The 13983-nt window shown below is 35.7% G+C and overlaps 1 protein-coding gene across 6 annotated transcripts in view; it reads left to right on the top strand.

The window, feature by feature from the left end:
- Wrn (WRN RecQ like helicase) overlaps window positions 1-7577 on the top strand; it is a 142001-nt gene extending 134424 nt beyond the window's left edge. For all 6 annotated transcript variants that reach the window (XM_010622218.1, XM_010622213.1, XM_010622194.1 and 3 more), the window contains 2 exons: window positions 3904-4035; window positions 6835-7577. In XM_010622218.1, coding sequence (XP_010620520.1) covers window positions 3904-4035; window positions 6835-6954 — 252 coding nt within the window. In that variant the 3' untranslated portion in view covers window positions 6955-7577. The remainder of the gene's footprint in view (window positions 1-3903; window positions 4036-6834) is intronic.
- The last annotated feature ends 6406 nt before the right edge of the window (window positions 7578-13983 follow it).

The following is a 13983-nucleotide window of genomic DNA, read 5'->3' as shown; positions in this document are numbered from 1 at the left end:
GTTGGTTTGTTTAGTTTGCAAGTTCTAATGCTAAAATGCTGTGTTTTTTAAAGTGTTATAAATTCTAATATAAAGTTATTTCTTTTTATGTGTGCTATATTTCCTTTGCTTTTCATTATATGATCTGAGAAAAATGATTAAAAAAAAACAGTAAAAGGAGAAAATACTGCATCTGTTTATTGTATGGAATGGCAGCTGAAATTTTACCTGTTTTGGCTTCAGAGCCAAGAAATTCTTTTTGTTTTCATAAATGTAGTTAATAGGTTTAAGCAGAAGGAAATTTATATTGTTAATGGAAACAGACTGGTTTATGGATCATTCTGTCAATCATCATTCTCCACTGCTCTTATATTAAATATATATGATACAAAGATAATTGTTGCTCGTTATTCTGAGCATTCTACAATTCTTTTGCAAAAATCAGAGAAAGGCTATAAATGTAGTAATATTTTAAGTGGTATATTAAAATCAAGTGCTTGGAAAATTATAGTTCAGTGAATTATATGAGATAAATAATTATGGAAGAATAATTATTCTTTGTCAAGATGACTCCATTAAAATGGTTGTGTAAATTTGAAAATTCGACCATTAGTATCTTCCAAGTCTAAAATTACATGACTGCTTGATTAAAAACTCTAGTTTATGTAGGGAAGGTGTGATACGTAGGGGAAGAACAAAAAGGGAAAAGAAAAAAATGTGAGAGAATGAAAAGATGAAAATAAAGTGTTTGTAGATGGGGAGGGGAGGAGGGGGTGAAGGGAGGGCAGAGGTAAGGGGAAAAAAATGAGAATCAAGACTTGCCATGTAAAGGTACATGATCCCAACAATGAATGTAACTGTACTGTATCCCTAAATGTACCAATAAACTCAATTAAAAAAAAACAAAAAAACAAAAAAACTCTATTTTAGTTCTAATGCAAGAAGACTGTGTCTTGGCATTGGTAATTGTGATTCAACATGTGTAGGAACACAGTTGGTTCTTTATAGTGTTTTTTTTTAATTCGGAAAGTTTTCTTAAATTATGGTTTTAAAATTTATTTCTAGAAAGTTCTTACTAATTACTCTTTTTGTTCTATTGCTTTTTATTCCTTTTTTCAAGGACTTCTATCTTTATGCTGGGTCTTCCTTATACAAAACTTCACTATTTGTCACTTAAGTCTTCATTGCTCATGAATAATTTTTTTTGTGTGTGTGTGGTCGCCCTGGGAATGGAACCCCCTGGGCTACGTGTGTACGAGGCAAGCACTCAACCAACAAGCTATAACCTCAGCTCCTCTTTATTTGCCTTTACCTTGAAATTTTTTTATCTTGTATTTTTCTTTGGACATAATCTTTTGTATTATTGCTTTTTTTTTTTGTAGTGAAGTGCTCCCTCCTTTATTTCTTCTTCTTCACTTTTTTTCTGATTCTTGCCTGAGTCTCCCTCAGTTTTGAATTTTCTTTTTACTTATGGCATTCTTTTGTGTTTAGAATAACTTTTAAAAATGTTTTCAGCTCATTTTGAAAAGTTGCAGTTTTAGGCAGGTGTGGTAGCACATGCTTGTAGTCCCATCACTTGGGAGGCCAAAGCAGGAGGATCACCACGGGCAGCTAGGACAACTTAGTTCAAGGCCAGTCTGAGCTACATAGCAAGATCATGTTTCAAACAAAATAAAACAAAGCAGTTTCAGTTTTATTCTAACTTTAACAAGTCTTTCTGGTGTGAGGTGTGACCTTGATACTTGTTGATTGCTTGTTTTCATGTAAAACTAGTTTTCTTATGCTTTCACAAGAAGGCAGGGTCAGGATAGCTTTCCTAATTTCATACAGTTCTCTTTGATGTTTTTGTGTAATGTTTAAAATATGAAAACTTGAGGGCTGGGGCTTTAGCCCAGTGGTACAGCGCCTGCCTAGCAAGTATGAGGTCCTGAGTTTGATCCCTGGTTCCAAAAAAAAAAAAAAAAAAAAAAAAAAAAAAAAAAAAAAAAAAGAGCGACACATCACATGTTTACTGGGGTTTCTTTTCTGTTTGTGTCTCTTGTACCTGTCCTACTTGACTTAGATTTAACCCCAGCGGTATCTCCTGAGTGTCAGGCCTCCTTCTGGAAGGCAGCCTTGGCTGGTCAGAGTTCATTGGAGCTAGCTGCCCTAGCTGACACTTAGCGGGAACTTCTTAACACCTCTTGCTGTTGGGGTGGTCAGAAGCCCTCCCATGTTCACATGCTCTTTCATATTACTCCCTGAGGCCTTCTGTAGTCTATCTGTGGGCTCTTTTGGGGTTCTCTAAAGTTTGCACATACCTCATTGCTTGCTGCTGTTTTCCTCCCATACGGATGTGCTTACCATGAAAGGGTTAATTGGTGCTTTGTTCTTGCTTGCGTATAATTTGGCTTTCCTGACACCTACACATTTTGCTTCATTGTAAATATAGCAGATGAGTTTGAGTTTTGCTGTCTAATTCTGTTTCATTTCTGGGATTCATAAATATTTAAAAACTATCGTGGCCGCCACTATCTTACCAGTACCTTCTCCTATATCACTTGGGTCCATAATGTTAAGTGAAATAAATTAGACACACAATTTAAATATTGAATAGTTTCTCTTGTATGAGAAACCCAAAATACAAATAAAGAGCAAAATAAAAGATAGATAATAGAAAGTAGGGAGATAGCTCTTGTTTTCTAATGGAAAGGATTTGGGAGTGAGGGAAGAATTGAGATGTATTGTTTTTTTCTCTCATTGAGTTTATTGGTACATTTTAGGTATACAGTACAGTTACATTCATCATTAGGATCTTATACCTTTACCTGACAGGTCTTGGTTCTCATTTTTTCCCCTTGTCCCTGCCCTCCTTTCACCCTTTCCTCCCCTCCCCATTTACAAACACTTTATTTCCATTTTTTCATTTTCTCATATTTTTTTCTTTTCCCTTATTACCTTTCCCCTACCCTTCCCACCTTCCCTACACCTTTAGCCCTTTTCTTCCTATTTCACATTGTCAATTATCTCATTAAGATGTTATGTACCATTATAGTTTTTCACACCAGAGAAACTATTCGGTATTTACACGTGTGTGACTTATTTATTTCACTTAGGAGTATATCCTCAATATGTATCCATTTTCCTACGAATGAATCTAATATCTCATTCTTCATGGCTGAGTAGTTAGTATTCCATTTTATAGAAAAACCACATCTTTTTTATCCAGTCTCCAACTGATGGGCAAATGGGCTGTTTCCAAGTTTTAGCTATTACAAATTGTGCTGCTATAAACATAGGTGTGCATATATCACTGTGATATGATTCTTTTAATTTTTTTGGAAAGACACCCAGCAGAGGGATGTCTGGGTCAAATGGAACCTCTAGTCCCAGCGTTTTGAGTTATCACCATATTGATTTCCATAGTGGTCGCACCAGTCTGCACTCCCACCAACAATGGAGAAGGGTTCCTTTCTCCCCACAACCCCGCCAACATTTGTTATTGTGTGATTTCTTGATAGCAGCCATTCTTTGTGCGTTGAGGTGGAATCTCAGTGTTGTTTTCATCTGCATCTCTGAAATGACCAGTGATGTGGAACATTTTTTCATATATTTACTTGCTGCTTTTACTTCTTTGTCTGAGAAATGTCTGTTCATTTCAGGTGCCCATTTTTGAATTGGGTCTTTATATTTGGGGGGGCTGATTGTTTTGAATTCTTTATATAGTCTTAATAAGAGCCCTTTTTCTGAGGAGCAGCTAGTAAAAATTTTTTTTACATATTGTAGCTTGTCTTTTAGTTTTGAGATGTATTTTGTACATGTACCAACTTCCCACAAGAACTGTGGTCATTAAGTACCACAAACATGTACTAATAAAAAGTAAAAATGGGAAAAAAGAGAAAAGTACAAGGTCTAACTATTTTGCATTCTGTAAAACTTTTATAGGTTGATCAAAAACATCTTGATAATTTTTCACTCAAAGACAAAGGTTACAGAAATTCATTAAACCTAGCTTCTTGGAATCAGCCACCTGATGATCCAGAACTGGAGGATTTATTTTCCGATTCTCATTCACAGGTAAAAGTTATGAAAATAGTTTTGATGATAAGTGTATCAGGCTTGATAATTAATAATTTTCATTTTTTAGTTACAGGTGAAATTAAATGTGAATATGTTACATATTTGTATGTAGGTATATACATGTACATATCGGGAAATGAGTTAATGTTTTCTATTCACAATTTATCAATAATAGCTTTGTAATATAATTTGAAGTTTCCTGAAGTGGTAAATAGCCACTTAAAATGTTATTATGATTGCTGGGAATTTAGTGTTCTATTGATGAAGGAAATCGATACTAGAAGACATTATTTCTATGTGGTAACCTAAACCTCATGATTAAGGTCTCTTCAGATACTTACTGTAGAGACTCAAATATACACAGTATAAATATTCTCCACTTTGTGAAATAAGACTACTATAATTGTAGGGTAAAAACTGAGGAGTATATTGTGTATAATATAGGAAATAAGACTTTAATGGCATTTGCTACAAGTTAATGAGTAACAAGAATAATCAGGACGTTTTTGATATTCTGTGCATATTCTTATTTAACTCCAAATAATTCGATGAGTTATATAGTATTATTCCCATTTTCTGTGTAAAGAAATTAAGGATTAACATGCATAAGATCACACATTTAGTAGGTGGTTCATTAGAATTCAAAACTAGCTCTTTCTTCTTTTAAAGTTCATCTTTTTTCCATGACATTAGACTTCCATAAGACTAGGCATTTCTCACTGTTTTATTACTGTCAGGTGTCTCAGTGTATTTTACTCTTTCTCTTTATTGCAATTTTATCTCCCTCCCCATGCACCTTTAAATGCATTCAGGGGTTCAGACTCTATTTGCAGCAGCTGTATTTGTCTGTGACTACAAGGTTTTTCATACTAAGATCTTTTGAGAAGAGTAAATATTGCTGACTTTTTGGTGGGGGGTTGAACCAAGGGCCTTGTGCAAGCAAACACATTCTCTGTCACTGAGCTGCACTCTGGCTCTGGACCCATTTTTTTCCTCTCACAAAATGCTTTTCCACTATGCCACTTTATATCTGTAACGTGTTATTTCCTAGTCCATGTTATAGTATCTTTCAGTTATATAAATCTCATTCATTCTCCTAGTATTCTCTTCCCTGCTTGAAAATAGGTATCCAGGAACAAAGTCGCCATACCTTAGTTATTTCTTTTTTCTAGCAATAATGTAAGTAGCCTTTTCTTCTACATTAGATTTCTTTACTTAAGCTGGAGCACCTAAGAGTTCTTACCTTTTTCAGATAAAAAATTTTATTCTTCTGCCAAGAATCTTTTGCTTTTTTTCTTACCCTTAAATATTCTAAAACATTTAACATAGAAATCATAATAAAACATATCAAGCAATTGATTAACACTAGATAGATAGATAGATAGATAGATGCCTCATTTTGAAATAAATTATACCATACTAATACCTTAGGCTAACAGTTACAGTGTAACTTAGATAAGATTATCCTATTATGTATTATAAAAGTCTTCAACTATTTCCAATAACTGCTAGATTCCAAGGAGTGATAACGTTAGAATAATTTCTGTCAGGTTATTCTGAGGATCTAGTACTGAAACTAAGTTCTCAATTTTATGCCATGATAGGTTTATGCAACACTTACCTACTTAAACTTATTTCATATTTTTCATTTGCTTATGGTACAGTACCCGAATACTGCCTTTTTGTTCACAAGTCCCCCCACCACCCAGGGACTTTCAGCTAAGATTCAGAGGCTTTTTTGGTGCATGAGCCTGTGAAATTGTGTGCAAATTGTTGTACATTTATATATTTGTCCTTTTCTCTGGGAAGTGGATCTGTGATTGGCAGCAAATTCTCAAAGGAGTCTGTCAGACAAGAAATGTTTTTGTATTCCCATTAATTCATTTTCCATTTATTCCATTTGTGAGCTGTTCGTTTGTTTTTTGAGCACATTCTATGTCTTGACCAGTCTGCAAGGTGCTGATTATTACTGGGCCACTCCCGTGGTCTATCTACTATTGTCGACATTAGACATTTTGTTGTTTTTTAGATGTCGAATATAATTAATATTGACTGCGCCTTTGTCCTCCTCAGAACATTAAATTCAGCATTCTTTAGTAACTAAAAACACATACACATGGGATGTAGATGTGAAATAATGTCCAATTTTTAACTCACCAAATGAAGATCTGGACTTGAGTGTCCAAAATGGGTGCAATGGAAATTAATTGCCTAAATAGATGATAGAGTGATTTCTTTACTCTCTCATTGATTAACTTTTTGACCTGGAAGTAAATTCTGTAGATGTAACTGCAGTGGATCCTTGACTTACTTATTCAATTCATTCACAAGAGCTGGTTGTGATTTAAGTTGGTCATTTGAAGGCTCAGGCTCCTCTACACAGGCCTTCAAAGTCTCTCTCCTGTGTACAGGCAATCTCAGTGTCCTTAGAGAAACTGGCCCAGAATTTTTCAACCCCACATAGGAAAGGATGTTGTAATGTTCCTTCCAAAACTCTTCGAGGGTCAAATCTATATCTGAGACTATTTGGAAGCACAAGCAGCCAGCATTCAGGTCATAACTCAATACTTTGTTTGTAAGTTAAAACAAAGTTTGGTCATAACCCAAGTTGTTCATATGTCAGGCCAGTCATACTCATGGGTCCACTGTATTTGTTTTGATTTGATGAAGAGGGTGTAAAGGGTGGGTGTATGTTTATGACATGGTAATTTTTTTCAGTGACAGATACATGTTACTTTGTTTGCAATTGATTTACATTTTCAGTAGGAAAAATACTTCTTTTTCTATTTTCTATAGATGTCATCTGCAACCTCAAAGAGAAACCTACCTGAGTGGTTTACCAAAGGAAATGAGACCATAGTTGATACAAGGAAGAAACCAGTGTCCACAACAAAAAAGAAAGGTCTTTTTAGTTAGGTTGGCAATTAACAGAACAGTTTTGTGTATCTTACTGTGGTATAAGAGCTGTATAAAAGTAGTAATATTTTATCTTAAAATTTATTTTATCCCTAAAGTAAACCTCATCTATATATTGAAGGACTAGCATCTTAAATCATCCTTCTGCAGTTCAGGTCAACTGTTTGGGTCTTCTAAAATCCTAAGTGATTATATCATGTAATCATAGAATATTAAATTAGATTTCCTTCACATTACTTTCAGGAACTATGTTGCTGCCCTGTTCTTTAATCAGTTTATTGCAAAAATATATTTGGAAAATATAATGTGTGGTAATTTAGTAAAAATAACAGATTGTGTGGTGATTGTGGGATATAAAATGTTCTTATGTTACCAAAATTTTGTCTTATACATGTAAGAAAGCATAGCTATTTTACAAATTTACCATCTTTCCAAAGCAGTCTTTATATGCGTTGCTGGATGTCTAGTAGCTGACAGATCAATGAAAATGAAGCAACATTTTGGGTTTCATTAAGTGGGGAAAGAGAATGTAATTAAAGAGCCTTCTAATTGCACTAGCAACTATGCAATTTGTATTTCTATACAAGTTCTACTCCTTTTCAAATAATAAAATAATGTCCCTCCTGCTGAATATTATAAAGTTGTGTGTAGTGTATTTTCACTTACTTAGTTCAAGTACCGTTATTATTAGAGGATGTCAGAATTTGATTCTACCACCTCTTACATAACACAAACAAATACATAAAACTCATACTCTGGTCTGGGGATTTAGCTCATTGGCACTGTGCCTGCCTTGTAAGTGAAAGGTCTTGAGTTTGATGCCCTATACTGGAAAAACAAAAAAACAAAAACTCATACTCTGACCTAGAACTGGATATATCGTGGTTATTACTTTAAGCAGTTTGCTATACAGTTTATACATTACAAAACATTTAATTAACTTTTCTGTAAATAAAACTAACTTGTTAATAAGGCAGAAATACAAATTTGTTCCAGAGAAATAAAACAACAACAGCAGCAACAAAACACTATAATCGCGCATAGTTCCTCTAGGGAGTAATCAGTCAACCCTTTGCGTGTCCTGTCAGATCTTCCCATATGCACTTGTTTTCTTAGTTTGTTACATTGAATTTTTATTGTAAAACATTCAAGCTATACTTAAAATGTAAAAGCCCTCCATCCTGTCATTTTTCTACAGCCTGTTGCCAGAAGGCAACACTTACTAATATAGTGCTGTACTTTCTTCTGCATTCCGGGGTCTTTGTTCATACATCTACGATGTGAGTGTTACTGTGATGTTGTCAGAAAGCACTTCCTGCATGCCACAGTGTGATGGTCATCTCCAGGGGAGTGCTGTTTTGATTGAATTGTGAACAGAACTGGATGCTTTTGTACATGGGATGCCATTTCTTTTGGAAAAAAAAAAAGATTGACAGAAAACTGCTTGGTTATTTAGAATTGGGTGTTTGACAGAAATTTTCTCAAGATTGAGCGAAGTTGTTCTTGTGCTTCAAGGAAAATATCTTATGGTATTTGTTGCCAATAATAAGAATATAAATTTCTAATTTATAATTTTGGAAAACTTGTATTTGTCACTAGGAACTTGGCAGCTTCCCTTAGCCTAAAAACTTTTCTGATGAACGAATATTTTCTGGATGACTAGTTCATGATGTTACACAACCATGCATGGATAAAAGATCTGTTGGAAGTGGAATACGAACCAGTGGATTTTAATTGTGGCAGAGTTCAGAAAAAGCTAATTGATGTGGTTTCAGATTATACACTGCAACTGATCTTTAAGAAGCCAATTACATACTTGTGTAAAGCCAGATTTCTTCACATACTTCAGGCAAAACAATACATCAAAGTAGATTGAATGCAGAAGTGGATCTGAGAATCCAGCCATTTCTGTTAAGCTCTTTGGGAGACCCAATAAATTGTAAAGGTAAAGAGGGGTTCTGTAACTAAGAGGCTGAGAGCTGCTGATTTTTAGTATAGTATTGTACTTTGAATTGTTTAAGTGATTTCATATTGGTGAACATTGAAGTTGCTTCCAGTTTTTTTTTTCTATTTTAAACAGCACTGCTTTGAACATTCTTGAAAGAACACAGTATAGTCTCATGCTGGATACCTAGCCAGAGGGAGAGAATCTTTTGTTTGCAGTAGGCTTTCTGCTTTCTCAGCATCAGTTCTCTTTCCCCATTTCCTATTTCTGTTGGTGTTGGTTGAAGAGGAATAGTTCCAACCTGATAGGGGACACTGACACCCTTGACCTCATCTAAGTAGTTTCTTGGCAGTAGCATTCAGATCTGGGATAGCACGTGGCCCGAGGTGTTACTGAAATGGTGGAGCAATTAGGTTCTCTTTTCCCCTGATGTCATTTGTGAGGAAATGGTGGTGTAGTTTTAGCCCGATGAAAACTCCTTTGGTGAAGCTGACAGGTATACAGAGAAGAACCGTGGAAAGAAATCACGCTACTGGTGATGTTGCTAACCTGTTCGTTGATGGCTTTCTTGAAATCAGCCCTGCCTTTGAATATTTCGGGTAAGTGAGGCATTAACTTCACTTTACTTTTGGTAAAACTGTTTGAATAAAGTTTTTTTTTGTTTTTAACTTCTACTGGTGTTTATCTGTCACAGCCATACAGTAATATACTGGTGTTTGGCAGAAAGACAACACAGAAAAAAGGAAGTTTCTTTATGGCAAAGGATATGGGGGGTCAGCCCTGCCTTTGAATATTTCGGGTAAGTGAGGCATTAACTTCACTTTACTTTTGGTAAAACTGTTTGAATAAAGTTTTTTTTTGTTTTTAACTTCTACTGGTGTTTATCTGTCACAGCCATACAGTAATATACTGGTGTTTGGCAGAAAGACAACACAGAAAAAAGGAAGTTTCTTTATGGCAAAGGATATGGGGGGGTAGGGAGAGAGGGAAAGACAAAGCAGCATGCTCCCAGGTGGGAGTATAGTCTTCCCAGATCTGCAGACTCTCCAGGAGTTTCCAGGGGCTTTGGATTTCCCCAGTGGCCCTCCCTCACTCTCTGCCGCCTGAGTGTGGTTTGGCAGCTTTGGCTACACCAACTGTAAATAATTGGTAGGAAATGACCTCAGCACTTTGCGTGCAGTAAGAATAGGTGGACTGAAGGATGATTCCCCAGTGTAGCATCATCTTTCAGCATCCCCAGGCCTCTAGTTTGCCTCATGTTTGTTCTGAAAAACAAGCATTTTCTTCTAGGGTATGGTTATTATGCGATTTCATCCAGAAAATATTAATTACTTTCTCTTCTGTATTATTTCATATTTGATCATAAAACTGGCCATAACATCACAAGAAGACCTGACAGTTACTTAGAATTAAACAAGAAAACAAACAAACAAAACTGTAGTGCCACCAATTGTTAGAATAAAAAAAGAATATAGAATCCTTCTTACTCAGATAGCCTAGAAGTAAGCAGGAAGGATACAGTGGAATGACCTTACAGTAACTTTAGAGCTAAGTAGACATTTAACCCTGATAGGAAACAGCAAAGTTCAAAACCACAAACCCACTTAAGATTAGTCCAGTTTGGGTGAGAGCTGCAGACTTTTAACAGCTGCTGCTCCCTGAGAAGGTATCCCCAAAATTTTGGTTGAGAAGGCAATCCAAAAATCAGGGTAGCATACTTTTTTTTTCCCCTTACTGGATAAATGTGTTTAAACCTTGAGGAAATTCAGAAATAAATAGACTGTAGAATAAACCTTTGGCAGTAATATTGTAGGATTAAGGGATAATATTTGATCCTTAAGTATTTGTAATGTTTGAGGTAATTTACCTTATTTGAGTAACATAAAATTTGACATGACTTCAATATCAAATATAGTGAAAATTAGTATATGCTTGGGATTAAATGGAATTTCTACAAAGTTTGAAACATTATTAGAATACTTAATGTGTTTATTTCTTATTGCATAGAAGTATTACCAATAAATTTCACTTGCAAGAGGAAGATGCACAAAGGTTACTATTAATATTAAAGTCAACATTAATAATTTATTAAATGAGGAGTTTTAATTCTCAAAAAAATTGATAAATTTTATCACATAGAGCTTCATTTTCTAACTCAATTTGCAAAAATTACTGAAAAGTATAAGTTCTTATGTCTTCATTCAGTAAACATTTGCAGGTATAGTATATAGCTCTGGTTGGCCTCATAAAAGATAATGGGGAAAGAAAATGCAACATGGGTCATATACTTAAGAGAGGGAAAGATCAATTCTGTGACAATCTTTAGAAAGTCTGACAAAGATGTTTCCACAGTACCAAAATATTTTTAAGAAAATACACAAGATGTAAGAAAAAAATGACTTGTGAAAGAAAAACTGGAAAAGGGGCAGCCATATGTCGAAGGAAGGCAGTAGGCGCTTCTTTGGGGTTGGGAAGAGCTAGGTCTAAAGGCCGTTCTTAAGGTGCAGAACCTATCGAAGGGGGCTGCTGATGGTGAGTGCATCCTAGTAGCAAGAACTCCATTGGTATGAGGCTAGGTCTGCTGAGAAACACCCCAACTAATGCACCTTATGTGTACACCTACACATTGCATGGATGCAGGTCAGCCAGGGAGCAGGCACTGTCAGAAGGAAGATCATGTGATCTTATTTTTCCTTCCCTGCTTTGGAATCCCAACTCCAAAGTGTAAGCGCATAGAGGAGGGAGGAGGCATGGGAGAGGCAAGTGAGACCTGCTGTTCCGCTTGACCTGGGGGGTTAAGGTGAGGAGAATTTGAATCAGGTATGTGATTAAGATGTAAGACTAAAATAATACTGTTCCGACCTCTCAAAGTGATGGAGAATTCTGGAATTGGACTGACATATAAAGGGAGCCAGTACCCAGAGGGAAAGAAGATGTGACTTTTGTAGCATAATATTATATAATAATAATATATTACTCATATGATAATGTGTAGTATAACCATAATTTGTAGCATAACCATAATAATAAAGTTAATATTGTCACATATCCACTAGTTTATGTTTGTAGGAGAATAAAGAAGTTGGCATTAAAACCATCCTTATCATTATTATTATTATTATTATTATTAATTAATTAATTTATTTACTTTTGGTACCAGGGATCAAACTTGGGCCCTTGGACTTGCGAGGCAGGTGGCAGAACCACTGAGCTAAATCTCCGGCCCCATCCTAATTATTTTTTAAAAATTTTTATTAGTACCTGTTTGTAGTGCATAATAATTATGTTCCTTGTGGGGAGTTGGTACATGTACATTAAGTATGAATCTTAATTCCTTTCTCATCCTTTCTTCCTTCCTTTTCGCTTCTCTCCATCTCTTGATCCCCTTCCCCTTTGCAAAAGATCTATCTCCCTATTTCTTATTATCTTTTATTTTGCTTTTTATTTTAATTCTGAGCTTCTCATAAGAAGAAACATGTGACATTTAAACTTGTATGTCTTGATTTATTTCACTTAACATTATGGTCCCAAAGTGCATCTGTTTTCCTACAAATGACTGAAGTTGTCCTTCTTTGGGACAGTAGTGCTCCATTGTGTATAAACACCACACTTTCTTTATCCATTCCTATACTGATGGACATAGAGGCTGCTTTCAAGAGTTAGCTATTATGAATTGTGCCATTATAAGCACGGGTATGCATATATCACTGTAATGTGATGTCTTTAACTCCTTCAGGAAGATACCTAGATGGGACATAGCTGCATCAAATGGAATTTCTATGTTTAGTTTTCTGAAGAATCTTGCTACTGATTTCTATAGTGGTTGCACTAGTTTAACAGTCCTACCAGGAGTGTAGCGTAATTCCTTTCCCCCCACAGCCTCACCCGCATTTGTCATTACCTGATTTCTCGATGTTTTCCATTCTTTCTGAAGTAAGCTGTAATCTCAGTGTTGTTTTAATTTGCATTTCTCTAATAGTCATAGATGTTGAACAGTTTTTCATCTATATTGACTACTCGTACTACTTCTGAAAAATGTCTTTTCATTTCAGTCGCCCATTCTTTTTCTTTTGGTTGGGTTTTTTATTTTTGAGAAGGTCTAACTTTTTTAGTTTTTTACGTACTCTAGGTCCTTTGAGGAATAGCTGGTGAATTTTTCCCCCATTCTGTAAGTTGCCTCTTTATTCTGTTGGTATTTCCCTTGCTATATGGAAGTTTTAAAATTTAATGCAATTCTGTTTGTTAATTCTTGTTATTGTTTCTTGTGCTGCTGGGGTCTATTCAGAAATTACTTGCTACTCCTCTCCAAGACTTTTACCTATTTGATTTTCCAGCAAATTGTTTTGACATTTAGCTCTTTGATCATTTTTATTTTAGTTGAGTAGATGGGATTTATGGGTATAGATTCAGTCTTCTGCATGTGCGTGGCCAGTTTTCCCAGCACTTTTACTAAAGAGGATGTCTTTCCTCCAACATATGTTTTTGGTTCTTTTTGTCAAAGATCTGATGGCTGAATGTACTGGGGTTGTTTCTGCATCCTCTGTTTGGTTCCCTTGATCCACATGTTTGTTTCTGTGCCAGTACCATGCTGTTTTTATCACTGTAGCTTTGCAGTATAATTTGAAGTCTGGGATTGTGATGTCTCCTGCTTTACTCTTGTTGCCCAGCACTGCTTTTGCTCTTCTGGGTCTCTTCTGGTTCCACATGAATTTTAGGATTGCTTTCTGTAGTTTTTGGAGAAGTGCTGTTGGTATTTTGAGTGGGATTAAATCCCCCACCCTTTCCATGGGGTTGAGGGATCCTTGGGAATGTGAGAACATGTTCACCTAGAGCTCACACCTGGTTCTTAGTCTAGACCATACTCACAGTGCACAGGACCCCAGACATCTGGCCCAAACTTTCCTAAGCCTCCAGTGTCTTCAGGGCTTCTGACCTTGGTTCACCCTCAGTGAGTTTGTTTCTTCTTCTGAAGAGTGGTCAGAGAACGGTTGTTTGCAGAGTTATATGTCAGGCTTGGCTGTCCAATCTCAAACCCTTGGGTTCCTACCCTAAGCACTAAAAAAAAAAAAAAAAAAAAAAAAAAA

This window comes from Fukomys damarensis, unplaced genomic scaffold (genome assembly GCF_012274545.1).
Source record: "Fukomys damarensis isolate Sample0158 unplaced genomic scaffold, DMR_v1.0_HiC HiC_scaffold_18, whole genome shotgun sequence".
NCBI classification, from domain to species: domain Eukaryota; kingdom Metazoa; phylum Chordata; class Mammalia; order Rodentia; family Bathyergidae; genus Fukomys; species Fukomys damarensis.
The sequence above is the reverse complement of the archived record's forward strand: the minus strand, read 5'-3'. Positions and strand labels throughout refer to the sequence as shown.